Source organism: Balaenoptera physalus, assembly GCF_965194825.1.
Source record: "Balaenoptera physalus genome assembly, chromosome: 20".
NCBI lineage: Eukaryota > Metazoa > Chordata > Mammalia > Artiodactyla > Balaenopteridae > Balaenoptera > Balaenoptera physalus.
Window position 1 is genome coordinate 63,648,917 of NC_138901.1, and position 16,685 is coordinate 63,665,601.

The 16,685-nt window shown below is 46.1% G+C and overlaps 1 protein-coding gene across 1 annotated transcript in view; it reads right to left on the reverse strand.

Annotated features, from left to right (window-relative positions):
* Positions 1 to 16,685, reverse strand: part of LOC309650130 (multidrug and toxin extrusion protein 2-like) — a 61,394-nt gene that overhangs the window by 27,303 nt on the left and 17,406 nt on the right. Inside the window, 4 exon segments of the mRNA XM_082441101.1 lie at positions 5,228 to 5,295; positions 6,185 to 6,298; positions 12,525 to 12,622; positions 14,408 to 14,505. Coding sequence (XP_082297227.1) covers positions 5,228 to 5,295; positions 6,185 to 6,298; positions 12,525 to 12,622; positions 14,408 to 14,505 — 378 coding nt within the window.

Here is a 16,685-nt window from a genome sequence, read left to right on the forward strand (position 1 = left end):
GTTGTGTAGTAACCCGACTTCAGTTCTCAGGTCTGCCTTCAGTAATTTACGTGTCAGCTTTAACTTCTTATTCCTACTAGAAGCAGCATCCTCCTGAGAGCCGTCTAATTTGTTGCTGTTTGAGAACCAGCCTAAGCAAAGTTGATAAAAAATATGTATTAAAAACTGTTAAGATTAAGAACTTGAAAAACAATGGACCTGACTATATAAAAGTTTACAAGACTTGTGGGCTCAAAGTATACATATTGGCTTCAGCTCAAGATGAATGGCCAGCTCACATGCTTAACCCCCTTCCTTCCCCAAATGCCACTAAAATGTCAGTAAAGATGCTTAACAGAGAAGAAACTCATTAACAACTCTGAGACTAAGCGAGCTGATGAGCTTCTGGAAGAGGGAAAGGACAACAGGAAGCCGAAGTCCAGATGAGGAAGAGGAAAAGGCTACATCCCACTCGCTCCTCCCACGGGGGCCCCAGGAGGCAACAATGAGCAGTCCTGGGGACTCACGACAGGGTCACCGAGAGCACGGCCAGACCCCACTGCCCACCGGCCCTCCCTCTCAGACTCACTGCGCAGCAACTGGTGGCGTGAGTGCCTCAGAGCCAAGCCCTTCTCGTCTTGGGGGATGGGAGGTGGGGTGGGGCAGTGGGGGAGGTCAGGACTGTGCTCCCTGCTCCCCACCCATAAGCCCTTAAGTGAAGATGTCATGTGACAGATCCCACCTCTGTACTGAGCCGCCTGTTGATCCTTCCCACACGGGGAGAGGTCTGCTGGAGAAAAATCCACAAACAACAGGACAGGAAAGCCATGTCAGCCATTTAGTTTATAAATCGATGCATTTTCCTTTTCTTGCCTAATTGCACAGGCTCGAATCTCCAATAAAATGTTCATTATAATTGTTGAATATTCAGATTCGTGTCTTACTTCAGTTATCTAATGGTCTCTGTCTCTCATCAAAGGTCTCTGAATACGGCATCCCCGCCAGTCTCTATCCTCTCCCTGTGGAATTCCTACTAGATATAAGATATATAATGGGTCTACATCTTTCACATGTTCCAGTTCTACTTTTTCTCACTTGTATTTACCGTGGCAAAATACACGCAACGTGAAATTTACCGTGTTAGCCATTTCTTCCCTTCTCATTCCAGTAATTACTATGTGGTGTATTTTTTTAACCATTATAACCATTTTAAAGTATGCACTTCAGTGGTATTAAATACGTTCATAATGCTGTGCAACCATCACCACCATCATCTCCAGAACTCTTTTCATCTCCTAAAGCTGAAACCCTGGACCCATTAAACAATAAATCCTCACTCCCCCCTCCCCCAGACCCTGGCAACCACCCTTCTACCCTGTCTCTATTATTTTGACTAGTCTAAGTACCACATGAGTAGACTTGTACCGTATTTGTCTTTTTATGTCTGGCTTATTTCATTTAGCATAATGTCCTCAAGGTTCATCCACACTGTTCCATGTGTCAGGATCTCCTTCCTTTTTTTAAAATAATGATTAACCCCATTGTATGTATATATCACATTTTGTTTAACCATTCATCTGTGGAAGGACATTCGGGTTGCTTCCACCTTTTGGCTCTTGTGAATAAGGCTGCTGTGAACATGAGTGTGAAAATATCTCTTTGAGATCCTCCTTTCAACTCTTTTGCGTATACATCCAAAAGTGGAATTGCTGGGTCATGTGGTGATTCTATTTTTAATTTTTTAGGAACTACCATTTTTCTATTTTCCCATGGCAGCTGCATCATTTTACATTCCAACCAACACTGCATAAGGGTTCCAATATTTCCACACCCTTGCCAACACTTATTTTCTGTTTCTTTTCCTTTTTCTATTTTTTTTTCTCGAGAGTAGCCATTCTAATGGGTGTGAGGAGGTATCTCAATGTAGTTTTGATTTGCATTTCCTAATGATCAGTGATACTGAGCATTTTTTCATGTGCTTATTGGCCATTTGTATATCTTCCTTGGAGATAATATCTATTCAAGTCCTTTGCTCATTTTAACATCAGGATGTTTTGGTTTTCGTTATTGAGTTTTAAGAGTTGTCTATATATTCTGATTAGTAATCTTTATCACACAGGTGATTTGCAAATATTTTCTCCCATTCTGTGGGTTGCCTTTTTACTGTTGATACTGTCTTTTGATGCACAAAATTATAAAATTTTTATAAAGTCCAACTGTCTTTTTTCTTTTGTTGCCTGTGCCTTTGCTGTCATATCCAAGAAATCATTGCCAAATTGAATGTTGTGAAGCTTTTGCCTTATGTATATACTTCTAAGAGTTTTATTGTTTTAAGTCTTAGATCCACTTTGAGTTGATTTTTGCACATGGTGTTAGGTAAGGTCCAACTTCATTCTTTTGCATGTGGATATCCAGTTTTCCCAGGAACATTTGTTTTTGTCAAAAATCACTTGACAATATATGTAAGGGTTTACTTCTGGGTTCTCTATTTCATTGGTCTGAGTATCTAATTCCATCTATTTACATGCCTTTGTTTTATTATGGGAATTTCCACAGATCTATCTTCAAGTTCATTATTTGATTTTTCAGTTTTAACTAATCTATGAAGTATTAAATTTCTGTGGCTATATTTTCAATTTTTTAAAATCCTACTTGGTTCTTTTCCAAATATCATTCTTCGGGTTTCAATTTCTTCTTTTATGTTGAATGATTTTGAACATACGACTTTTCTATTCTCTGATTATTATACCATCATCTCAAATTCCAAACTCTAACTTTCCTGTTTACTGTATCTGTTAACTCTTGCTCTTGGTGGATTATTTCTCTGTATTTTATCATTTTTATTGTAAGTTCACCATTAAGGGGACTTGTTTTTTTTCCATAAAAATAATGAACACTTATTGCTTCAGAGTCTCTTAACAAAGGGAAGCCTGGGACAAGAAACAGAAACTAGAATGGTGGTTGCCAGAGGCTGAGGGCAGGAGGAACGGGAATTATTCAATGGGCAGAGTTTCAGTTTTGCAGGAGGAAAAAGTTCTGGAGATTGGTTGTACAACAATCAAAATATGCTTAACACTACTGAATTGGGCAGTTAAAATGGTAGTTAAGATGGTAGACTTTACATTATGTGTATTTTACCACAATTAAAAATAAAAATTAATTTAAAAAAATGAAGCCTGTGATAGAACAGGTAGAAAAACAGAAGATCTGAAGATAAGGTAGAATTGGCAGATAGCTTCGGTTTACTGCACACCTATAAACAAGCTCCACGGGACTTTCCTGGTGGCCCAGTGGTTAAGAATCCGCCTTCCGATGCAGGGGACGTGGGTTTGATCCCTGGTTGGGAACTAAGATCCCAAATGCTGCGGGGCAACTAAGCCCGCTTGCCACAACTACAGAGCCCACGTGCTCTGGGGCCCGCATGCCACAACTAGAGAGAAGCCCACATGCCGCAATGAAGAGCCCGCATGCTGCAATTAAGACCCAACACAGCCAAATAAATAAAAACACTAAAAACAAACAAACTCCAGGGCTACCATTTAAAAACAGAAGCAAGGACTTCCCTGGTGGCACAGTGGTTAAGAATCTGCCTGCCAATGCAGGGACACGGGTTCGATCCCTGGTCCGGGAAGATCCCACATGCCACGGAGCAACTAAGCCCGTGTGCCACAGCTACTGAGCCTGCGCTCTAGAGCCCGTGCTCTGCAACAAGAGAAGCCACTGCAATTGGAAGCCCGCACACCAAAACGAAGACCCAATGCAGCCAAAGATAAATAAATTAATTTTAAAAAATAAAACCAGAAGCAAAACCAAACCGTGCCTTGATGGAATCTTTCCCCCGTCAACAGCCAATCCTCTAGACAGAACTGACTGCCAGCAGCCTCTGCTTCTTCACCCCTGAGAAGGTCAGTGCCCACATCTGGCTCCTGCTCTTCATCACTCCAAAACGTCTCCAATGACCCTACATCCAAGGGACCCTTCCCACACTCTACCCGGCTCCTTCCACGACCTGTTCTCGGGGTCGCCCCCCTTCCACACCTGCCTGGGCCTGGCTCTTGGTGGGGGTCTCCTTCTGCTGCTGACTTCTGTGTCTTGGGGTTTGCCCTTAGACACCCTCCCTGCTCACTCCTACACGACCACATCAATCCCCACTAAGTCCTTCTTTCACTTCTATGACTAAAAAAACATATGTAAACGGAAACAACAATGGCCTCTCATCCTACTGCCCAGATGGCATCTGTTTTTCAAAAACAAGGAACAAAGGGCCTATATGTGCAGAACTGGAACATTCAGAAAGCCTCAGAAGGTAAAAGACATGACCCCATGCAGTTGTTCAAGCCCAAAACCCTGGAGGCATTTGTGATTCTTCCCGTGCATTGCCGAGCCTCCCACATCCAAACCCTGGTCCTGTCACTTCAGCTCTGCCCGATGGCATCACTAACTCAGCCTCTCTGCCCCTCCTCCACCACCAGCCGCCATCCACTTGCTCCCCTCGACGATTCCAACAGCCTCCTTCCCGCCTCCCATCCCACACCTGTCCTCCAAGCCAGCTTCCACACAGCAGCAAGAAGCTTCTGTCCTTGCGAACCCCTCAACCGGGCTCGTGTCAGGTCCCTGAACATGCAAGGGCTCTCCTGCATCCCTGCATCTCAGGGCCTGTGTGGTCAGCCCTGACTGTGGGCTTCCCAGGCTGGCACCTTCTCACCCTTCAAGTCTCCGCTTACACAGCAACTCAGGAGGACCGTTCCTAAACACCTATCTAAAAAGGTGTCTGTCTCTGTTTTCATACATCTTAGACTTTTTTTTGTTGTTTGCTTCTTTTACGGTGCATATTATATGTTTATATGATGCTCTTATTCATCTGTTTGCTTATCTCCATGCCAGCCCACCAGCCACGAGACGGGGACCGTCTGCACCTTATGCCCCACCGTATCCCAGCACCAGGTTATTTGCAGTAAACTCCGTTATCTCCAATGGACGTGCCAGGCGCTGTGCTAAGTATTTTATATAAGCTTTGTCTTAATTTTCACCTGCCAAGTAGGTATTATTTTTTTCCCACTGTGTATATGAGGAAAGTAAAGCTCAGAAAGGTTACATAACAAGCCCAGCATCACAGAGCTGGGAAGCAGCACGGCCAGGACCCACACCCAGCAGTGTGTCTGGCTCCAAAATCCACGCTTGCTTCTCCAGCTGCGTTCCCCCCTCGTACCGTCTAACTCTCCGAGTGGACAGCACGGCATCGCCTTGCCATGTAGGCCGCAGAAGCCAGTACATAAACGACGGCCTGGGCTCCAAGCTCTGTCACGCTCATCAATCCTGAAATGTTCAAAAAGTGGAGCAAAGTGAACATTTTCCTTATGAAGCTAGAACCTAATGTGATTTAAGAGAAGCCAAGACTGCCCCCAGAAGCGTAATCCAATGGCAGAATTCACTTTCTGTGCCAAGGAGAACCCCATTCAGGAAGCGTCCAAGAACTTCAGCAGCTAAGATGGGGTACAGGCTCATCCCAGAAGCCCCCACTTCACCAGGGAACAAAACACGGGGCTTAAGCAGAAAACCGTGCGGTGCGCCGGGCTGCAGGTCATCCTTCAGGGAGACGGGGGGCCACAGCGTGGAGGGAAGGACAGAGGGCAGTGGAACTCCATGAGGAGTGATGGGACTGTTAACGCATTCCAGTGTCCACAGAAACTTTCAGATCAAGTATTATTACCCTCTGTCTCCGCTGTTTTCTCTATTCCTTCACTAGCAGTGGACGGCTAAGGTGAATGCCCGTGACCAAAACTGTTCTAGGTCGGAAAGAAACACAGAGGGAGGCTAAAACAGAGCAAAATCAGTCACTCTGTAAATGCCCTAGGATCTTGGCACAATGCCTAGCAGAAGTCGGCTGAGCCACAGGATGGCCAAAGAGTCCTGAGACCTAGACTCGGGCTTTGTTCTCCTGCTCTGTGACCTTGGCAGGGCGCTCCATGACCTTAGCAAACGTCCCTTTCAGAGCTACAAAATGAAAGGTAGCGGGGTAGCACAAAGCCTCACCCAGCTTGAACAGTGTGCTTATGGTTGGATGAGGAGTGAAACCTGTACTGAAATCTTCCACGAGGGCCTGATGAAACCAAGAGGAAGGAGAAGCAAACCTGGGTCTCCGGAAAAGCTCTGCAGACATGATTAACCAGGCTGTTGACAGGTTTCCACCGAACTGCTGACCAACCTGCAAGGAAGGTCCCGACTTCAAAGGTCCACCACTCAATGCACACCATGGACATGCTGGGGATGGCCAGCTGGATGAAGGAGCCCCACTCCTGGAAACAGTCCCTGGTCCAACCTGGAGGACAGGGAAGAACACAGCATTTACTTTTCCACAGTCTGATACCAACAATTCTATCTCACCCGCGTGCCTCCACCAAAAGCTCAGAGACTGGGAGGAACCAGTGTTCACCGGAAAAATAATATATTTTAAAGAGGTCAACAAGCCCAGAGTTTGAGATGGTGGGAACAGAGCTGACAAAATGTAGTGAAACTGAAGCCTGTATATGCCCTATGACCCACACGTTTCACTCCCGTTATACACAGCAGAGAAACTTGTGCAGAGTCCCATAAGAAACCACATAGGTATCCCTGTGGGCGGTGCGCTTGTGGGATGATGGGGGCATCAAGGATACAATCACTAGGGAGCTAGAAAAGTAAAATATGATGGATGGATATTATAGGGAAAAGCGGAACACTGGGCATACACATGGCAGTATGATTAGATCTGAACTCCACTGTGCCCACAAGCAACTAAGGTAAAACTAGATAAACTGAACTACATCAAAATTGAAAATTTCTGGGCATTAAAGGACACAATCAACAGAGTGAAAGGGCAACACACAGAACAGGAGAAAATACTAGTAAATATTCTATCTGAAATGGATAACTGGATATCATAATATCCAGAATATAGAAAGAATTCCTACAGTTCAACAGCAACAACAATTAAAAAATGGGCAAAGGCTGGTGGCGCAGTGGTTAAGAATCCGCCTGCCAATGCAGGGGACATGGGTTCGAGCCCTGGTCCGGGAAGTTCCCACATGCTGCGGAGCAACTAAGCCCATATGCCATAACTACTGAGCCTGCGCTCTAGAGCCCACGAGCCACAACTACTGAGCCTGTGCACTTAGAGCCCACACTCCGCAACAAGAGAAACCACCACAATGAGAAGCCCGCACACTGCAACAAAGAGTAGCCCCCGCTCTCCGCAACTAGAGACAGCCCACGCACAGCAACGAAGACCCAACACAGCCAAAAAATAAATAAATTAAAAAACAAACAAAAAACAAAACAAACAAACAAAAAAAAATGGGCAAAGGACTTGAGCAGACATTTCTCCAAAGAGGATACACAAATAGCCAATTGGCACATTTTTTAAAAACACTCAACATCGCTGATCATTAGGAAAATGCAAATAAAAAAAAACACAATAAGATATCATCTCACACCCATCAGTTGGCTGCTTTAAAACAACAAACAGGGGCTTCCCTGGTGGCGCAGTGGTTAAGAATCTACCTGCCAATGCAGGGGACACAGGTTCGAGCCCTGGTCTGGGAAGATCCCACATGCCGCGGAGCAACTAAGCCCGTGAGCCACAACTACTGAGCCTGCGCATCTGGAGCCTGTGCTCTGCAACAGGAGAGGCCACGACAGTGAGAGGCCCGTGCACCGCAATGAAGAGTGGCCCCCACTCGCCGCAACTGGAGAAAGACCTCGCACAGAAACGAAGACCCAACACAGCCAAAAATAAATAAATAAATAAATAAATAAATAATTTTAAAAACAACAAACAAATAGAAAATAACAAGTGTTGGTGAGGATGTGGATAAACTGGAAGCCTTGTGCACTGTTGGTGGGAATGTAAAATGATGCAGCCACAATGGGAAAACAGTATGGTGGTGCCTCAAAAAATTAAAAATAGAACTACCATATGGTCCAGCAAAATCATTTCTGGATATATATATGTATAAAAGAATTGATAGCAGAATCTCAAAGAGATATTTGTATACCCACGTGCATAGCAGTATTATTCACAATAGCCAAAAGGTAGAAGCAACCCAAATGTCCATTCACAGATGAATAAATAAGCAAAATGTGGTCTATACATACAATGGAATATTATCCAAACTTAAAAAAAGAAGGAAATTCTAACACATGCTACAAAATGGATGAACCTTGAGGTCATTATGCTAACACATAAGACAGAAAGGCACAAAAGACAAATACCGTATAATTTTACTTATGTGAGATATCAAGAGTAGTCAAACTCACAGAATCAGAAAGGAAGACAGTGGTTGCCAGGGGCTGGGGGAAGGGAGCATGGAGAATTGTTAAATGGATACTGACATATAGGGAGAAACTGACAATAATACAATAGTAGTAGTAACACCCCACTCATTACATCAATGGACAGAAAATCAATGTGGTCTTAAATGACACAATACACCAGTTGGACTTAACGGATATCTACAGGACATTACAACCAAAAACAGCAGAATACACATTCTTTTCAAGTGCACATGGGACATTCTGCAGGGTAGATCACATGCTGAGCCACAAAACAAGTCTCAACGAATGTAAGAGGACAGAAATTGTATCAAGCATTTTTTTCCAACCACAATAGTATGAAACTAGAAAACAACTTAGAAAGAAAAATGGGAAAAGAACAAACACATGGAGACTGAAAAACATGCTACTAAAAAACCAATGGGTCAATTAAGAAATCAAAGAGGAAATCAGAAAATAACTTGATACAAATGAAAATGGAAACACAACACTGCAAAAATCTATGGTATACAGCACAAGCAGAGGGAAGTTTATAGCCATACAGGCCTTCCTCAAGAAACAAGAAAAATCTCGAATAAACAACCTAACCTCCCACCTAAAAGAATTAGAAAAAGAAAAACAAAGCCCAAAGTCAGCAGAAGAAAGGAAATAAAGATCAGAGTGGAAATAAATGAAAGAGAGATTTAAAAAAAACCAAACACAATAGAAAAGGTCAATGAAACCCAGAGCTGGTTTTTTGAAAAGATAAACAAAACTGATAAACCTTTAGCCAGGCTCACCAAGAAGAAAAGAGAGAAGACCCAAATAAACAAAATAAGATATTTGCAAACCATATATATGATACGGGATTAATAGCCAAAATATACAAAGAACCCATACAGCTCAACATCAAAAAACAAACAATCCTGGGACCTCCCTGGTGGTGCAGTGGTTAAGAATCCGCCTGCCAACACAGGGGACACGGGTTCGAGCCCTGGTCCGGGAAGATCCCACATGCCGCGGAGCAACTAAGCCCGTGCGCCACAACTACTGAACCTATGCTCTGGAGCCCGCGAGCCACAACTACTGAGCCTGCGTGCCTAGAGCCCATGCTCCGCAACACAGAAGCCACCGCAATGAGAAGCCCGCGCACCACAACGAAGAGTAGCCCCCACTCACCGCAAATAGAGAAAGCCCATGCACAGCAATGAAGACCCAACGCAGCCAAAAATAAATAATAAATTTTTTTAATTAAAAAAAAATCCGATTTAAAAATAGGCAGAAGACTTGAATAGCCATTTTTCCAAAGACATACAGATGGCCAACAGGCACATGAAAAGATGCTCAACATCACTAATCATCAAGAGAAATGCAGATTAAAACTGCAATGAGATATCACCTCACACAGGTCAGAATGGCCATCATCAAAAAAGACCACAGATAACAAATGTTGGCAAGGATGTGGAGAAAAGGGAACCCTCTTGCACGGTTGGTGAAAATGTAAATTGGTGCAGCCACTATGGAGAACAGTATGGAGGTTCCTCAAAATACTGAAAATAGAACTACCATATGATCCAGCAATCCCACTCCTGGGTATATATCCAAAAAATAAGGGAAAGACTAATTCAAAAAGATATATGCACCCCAATGTTCAAAGCAGCACTATTCACAATAGCCAAGACATGGAAACAACCTAAATGTCCATCGGCAGAGGAATGGATAAAGAAAATGTGATACGTATGTACAATGGAATATTACTTGGCCATAAAAAAAATGAAATAATGCCATTTGCAGCAACATGGATGGACCTGGAGGGTATTATGCTTAATGAAATAAGTGAGACAGACAAAGACAAATACTGTATGGTATCACTTATATGTCTCAAAAATAAAACAAACTAGTGAATATAATGAAACAGAAATAGACTCACAGATACAGAGAACAAACTAGGGGTTATCAGTAGGGAGAGGGAAGGGGAAGGGGCAAAATAAAGGTAGGGGATTAAGGGTACAAACTATTGTGTATAAAATAAATAAGCTACGAGGATATATTGTACAGCACAGGGAATATAGCCAATATTTTATAATAACTATAAATGGAGTATAATCTATAAAATTTTTCTATCACTATATTGTACACCCGAAACTAATGTAATATCAAAAAGTCACGGGGCTTCCCTGGTGGCGCAGTGGTTGAGAATCTGCCTGCCAGTGCAGGGTACACGGGTTCGAGCCCTGGTCTGGGAAAATCCCACATGCTGCAGAGCAACTAGGCCCGTGCGCCACAACTACTGAACCTGTGCATCTGGAGCCTGTGCTCCGCAACAAGAGAGGCCGCGACAGTGAGAGGCCCACGCACCGTGACGAAGAGTGGCTCCCGCTTGCCACAACTAGAGAAAGCCCTCGCACAGAAACGAAGACCCAACACAGCCAAAAATTAATTAATTAATTTTTTAAAAATCACTATACCTAAATTTTAAAGAGTAATGAAAAGAATTTTACTTGTTCCTTTCCATCAAGACTAGAAAGGAGGGGCTTCCCTGGTGGCACAGTGGTTAAGAATCTGCCTGCCAATGCAGGGGACACGGGTTCGAGCCCTGGTCCGGGAAGATCCCACATGCCGCGGAGCAACTAAGCCCATGTGCCACAACTACTGAGCCTGCGCTCTAGAGCCCATGAGCCACAACTGCCGAGCCCGTGTGCTGCAACTACTGAAGCCTGCGTGCCTAGAGCCCATGCTCCGCAACAAGAGAAGCCACCGCAATGAGAAGCCCGTGCACTGCAACGAAGAGTAGCCCCTGCTCGCCGCAACTAGAGAAAGCCCGCGTGCAGCAACAAAAACCCAACGCAGCCAAAAATAAAATAAATAAAATAAATCAATTTTTAAAAAAACACACACACACAAAAAAGAATTCTTTAAAAAAAAAAAAAGGGCTTTCCTGGTAGCGCAGTGGTTGAGAATCTGCCTGCCAATGCAGGGGACACGGGTTCGAGCCCTGGTCTGGGAGGATCCCACATGCCGCGGAGCAACTGGGCCCGTGAGCCACAACTACTGAGCCTGCGCGTCTGGAGCCTGTGCTCTGCAACGAGAGGCTGCGACAGTGAAAGGCCCGCGCACCGCGATGAAGAGTGGCCCCCACTTGCCGCAACTAGAGAAAGCCCTCGCACAGAAACGAAGACCCAACACAGCCAAAAATAAATTAAAAAAAAAAAGACTGGACAGGAACAAGTAAAATTCTCTCTTCACACGTGACACCATCCTATACCTACCCAAAGAATCCACAAGAAAGCTCCTAGAAAGAACAGATCACTTCAGCAAAGTGTCAGGTACAAGATCAACAGAAAGGGACAGAAAGTAGATTAGAGGTTACCCAGGGCTGGGCAGAGGGAAAATGGGAAGTTACTGCTTAATGGGTAGAGTTTCTATTTGGAGAGATAAAAATGTTTTAGAAATGGATAGTGGTGATGGTTGCATAACATTGTGAACGTACTTAAGGGCACTAAATTGTACATTTAAAGATGGTTAAAATGTCAAATTTTACATTACATATATTATATTTTACCACAATTCAAAAAATAGAAAACAAAAACAGATCTATTTTACTAAATTTACAAATGGATGTTAGGATACTTAAGGGAATTTAGCTAAGTTGAAAGTGGTGCTGATTGTTTAAGAGTTCCATCTGTTCATGTGATTTGATAAGACATTATAATCAAACTTCACTTTAACAGAGCAGAGTGATTTGCAAGAAACAGCTACTAGGATTTTGTATTTGTAATTTTAACTCATTTAATATTAATTCTTACAAACTAGTAGGTTTCTATGAACAAAAGCTGCCTTCATAGATGTAAAAAAAAAAAATTCTCATGTTGAACCTGTAACTTTTATATTTTCGGTAACTTAAATATTTTATAGAATTTTTAAATTTCCCAAAAGATAAAAACAAAAAAACTCTGAGGAAAAAAAAAAATTCAGAGACCAGAATCACATCTTTCTGAACAATAAATAACATAAGAAATTGGCTGGAAAGGCGGCCGCCCCCTCGCCCGTCACGCATCACACGTTCGTGGGGAACCTGGTGCTAAACCATTCGTAGACGACCTGCTTCTGGGTCGGGGTTTCGTACGTAGCAGAGCAGCTCCCTCGCTGCGATCTATTGAAAGTCAGCCCTCGACACAAGGGTTTGAAAAAAATAATAAAAGAAGAAAAAAATAAAAAGAAAAGAAAAAAATGAAAGAAATCAATGTCCTCATTACCTCCCCAGGTGTTGACGTGGACTTTTTTCCACCACACGTACAGGAAGAGAAGAGCAGACAGGCAGAACTGGGAAGTGGTGTTCGCCCAGGCAGATCCTCTGAAGGAGAAAAAGCTATCATCACCCGGAGTACATTCCTCCCAAATAATAAGCTTTCGCTCTCACAGTCATTAGATGAGCCCAGAGCTCCTGGACTATCTTCTTTTTAAACACTGGATCCACTTATAATAGATTTGTTTTCTTTTCATCAAGATTGAATTTTTGTGGAAGAACCCAATACTACTAGTAAAGCAAAAGGACATAAAGACTTATCACCCTTCCTTGTTCTGATAGCCTTAAATAAACCATCAAATAAATTCTTAAACATACTTAGTTCAAAGGCTATGGCAGGGACTTCCCTGGTGGTCCAGTGGGTAAGACTCTGCACTCCCAATGCATGGGGGCCTGGGTTCGATCCCTGGTCGGGGAACTAGATCCCACATGCATGCCGCAACTAAGACCGGGCGCAGATTAAAAAAAAAAAAAAAAGGCTATGGCAAACAGCTACTGTGTTCAACAACTGGTCTAAGGTCATAGTAGTTTTATTTCCCAGGATTATAATAAATTTGTTTTGTCTTGGGAAATAACCTGAGAGCATCATCAATGGATGACATTTTATCCCCACAAATAGAATGTGCCCTGTTCTGGCACAGAGACCCAGGAACTCTGCATTCTCTTCTATTTTTTCATTTCACTCTCCTGACCAGTTCTCACATTTTATCATTTCTTAATCCATTCCTGTGTTTTTTTCCTCTTACCCACCTATTCCCAAACTGCCCTCTGTATATCTGTTTAAAAAAACCTTCTAAAAGACAGTCTCTGAGGTTCACCTTCAGGGAAGCCTGCTGAGATGCTTATGTGGGTCAATGTCACCGCTTCTCAAACTTGGCCCCTGACTCTTCACTCCCCCACGGCCAAAGCCTCTTTCGGTATTCTGGAAGGTGTTACAAATGTTTTTTCATTGATTGGTCTGTGTTCCAACTCTGCACAATCCTTCAATTAACGGCTTTTGTATATATTTTTTACTGCAACCGACAGTAAGAATTAAATTTCCGTCACTATCCAGTACCCACATGCCATAGAAGCAAACGTCTCATGAAAAACACCCCCAGGCCACCTTCTATTTTCTATTCTATTTCATCTTATTTCATTCATAATATATTTAACTTTTCAAAGTGCTGGTCATGACCCACGAAACCAGTTTTCATTTACAAAGAAACACACTGCCCTAGGGAATTCCCTGGCGGTCCAGTGGTTAGGACTCTGCACTTTCACTGCAGTGGCCCAGGTTCAGTCCCTGGTGGGGGAACTAAGATCCCGCAAGCTGTGCAGCACAGCCGAAAAAAAGAAAGAACACACTGCCCTAAAGCACCTCAAAACTGCTGAGGCCCGGTCCACGAGTGCTGGTGAGATCACGATAGCCACACGGAGGAAGCAGGCTCTGGGGGCCTCAAGCGAGGGGGGGACCAGCACGTGGCACCCGCCCAAGGAGGTCTTACTCTGTGTGACCCCCGCCTGCTCGAGCTTCTTTGAGACGGAATCTGGCTCCATTCCTTACAATCCAGGGACAACGGGAAAATCCCTACAGGCCTCTCTGCCCACCTCCTGCCTTTGCTGGGGTCACCCCTCCCTGTCTGCCCAGGCTCGGGGTCACCCTCCTCCAGGCAGGTGTCAGCTCCCCGCTCTCCCCAGACTAAGCCCCACCGTTCCTCCCTCCCGGGTTCCAGGGCACCCGCCGCCCATGGACACAGCTTGGCATTCCCCACTGGGCTGCCCCCTCCCCTGCATCCCAGCCGGCACACAGTAGGCACTCAGTACCCGGGGGGTGGAGGGGTCACTGCTCACACGACTCCGAAGTGCAGGGCGTACAGCAGGAGGGCATTCGTGCCCACGTTGGGGACGTTCGCTGCGATGCCGGTAACCACTGGAGGCGTGATGATGCCCTAGGAGCCCCAAGCAAACAGGGAACGTGAGCACTTCAAGAGCCAGTCAGCTGGGTGGTGAGAGAGAGCAGGAGACATATACATCGGTCTCTGCCCCAGGTCCCAGCACGGAGCTCCTAAGACCCTTGCCGTCCCCGCAGTGCTGAGCGCACCAGCAGCATCTCCTATTCTAACATCTGGTCTTTGACCCCGCCTCTGACACGGAGCTCCTGACGCCTTATGAATTCCTTAGTTACAAGAGCACCAGGAGTATCTTTGGTTCTAATGAGGCGACCCAGGATGGGCTCCTGATGGGGGCCGGTCACCACGATTTTCAGGCTCCCCACCCCCACTCTCCAGAGAGGGGGGACGGGCTGGAAATGGAGCTAATGAATGATTGTGCCCTTGTGAGGACGCCTCCATAAAGTCCCAACAGCGCGGGCTTCGGGGAGCTTCCAGGCGGGTGAACACGGGCACAAGCCCCTCCCCATACCCTGCCCCACATACCTCTTCCACCCGGATGTCCACCTGGATCCTTTATCATGTCGTTTTATAATAAACCGGTGAACAGTAAGAGACAGTGTTCCCGAGTTCTGTGAGGAGTTCTAGCAAATTAATCGAACCCAAGAGGAGGTCGTGGGAACCTCTGATTTATAGCCAACTGGTCAGCACAGGTGACAACCTGGACTTGCAGTGAGTGTCTGGGGGAGTCAGGGGAGCAGGCACGTGGGACTGAGCCTTAACCCGTGGGATCTGACGCCATCTCCAGGTACACAGTGTCAGAGTGAAATTGCACGACACCCAGCTGGTGCCCTGGATTGCTTGGTGTGGGGGAAAAAACCCACGTCTGATGTCACTTCTGAGCGTGGTAGTCGTGTGAGAGTGAAGGACAAATGCAGGAGGAAGACTGAAGTTTTCCTGAACAGGTGATGAAATGAACATTCAGAGTTAAACAGGTGACAATTTTAAATGACAGCAAAGTAACCCAAGACCAACAACGGCAGGAGTCGGGACCACGGGGCATCTCCCCCACTGGTGCCGCCTGAGCCAGACCCGCCCGGTGGGTAACTGCCTCTGCGTGACGACAGCATCACAGAGAGAAAAGAGGGGACAACCACGCCAAGAGCCAGCCGGTCCCGGCGTGAGGTCTGTAAGGAAAGACCACCTGCGAGGTGCCAGGACCAAGGCTAAGGGCACACGAGGTCACCTCATCCAGGGTACCCAGCGATGCCCGCGGCGGAGCAGGGGTGCAGCAAACGCTCATCCCTTTGTTCTTACTTTACTCACTTCGTTTGTATCTGCTGCCCACGCGACACTGGTACTTTCTTTAAGTAAGACTTCTGCATTTCCCCCCTGCATTTAAACGGCTGACCACTGTCAAAGTGCAATGGCTTCGTGGACAAACGGTGACATGCAGGCATTGGAAGCTCATTCGGTGGGCCGGGGTGCCACTCAACTCTGCCCGCACCCACCCTGCCCTGTGCTGCACGAGGCCCCGGGGGGCCCTGCACACGGCTGCGGTGGTGGCCGTGGGACACTGGGTCCTCCTCCCCTAAAACAGGCGCCAGAGTCAGTCTGAGGCCGGTGCAAAGCCAGAAACCAGGTGGCCTAGAGGATGTGACAGGGCCGGGCATCTCTCTAGGGCGGGGCACATCCATCCACAAGACTCCACCCAGACAGAGCTCGGGGTAGAACCTCAGGGAAAAAACTGTCCATTACTTTTATGGAAAATTCCCTAAGATATTTACTGGGGGGTCGGGGTAGGTGGGCGGCGGCCCGGTTGGCAGCGTGGCGCTCTGGCCGGTCCCGCGGGGCCAGAAAGCGGGCTGTGGACACGCAGGTGGTGACAGTGCTCAGCCTGGAGCTTGGACCGAAGCCCGCTCCCCTGGGGACCTCAGCGCAACAAGGCCTCTGCTGGAGCCTCAGTGCGTCTCTGTCTAAGCACAGTCAGGGTCGGGGCGCAGAGCGAGGACGTGTGGGGGGGTTAAGGATGGGCGAGATGGACGCACGACGGTGGGGCTGCAGGTGCGGCCCGGATGGAGAGGGTGCAAGCCGGTGGGGGACAGGTCCCAGGTGGCGCCCACTACGAGGAGCCACACGTTTGGTTCGGTCTGGCTCCGGAGTCTCACTGAGCCTGGGGGAAGGGGCGGTGTGAGCTGGGATGGCCCAGGGTCCAGAGCCTCTGACCCCCAGCCCCATTC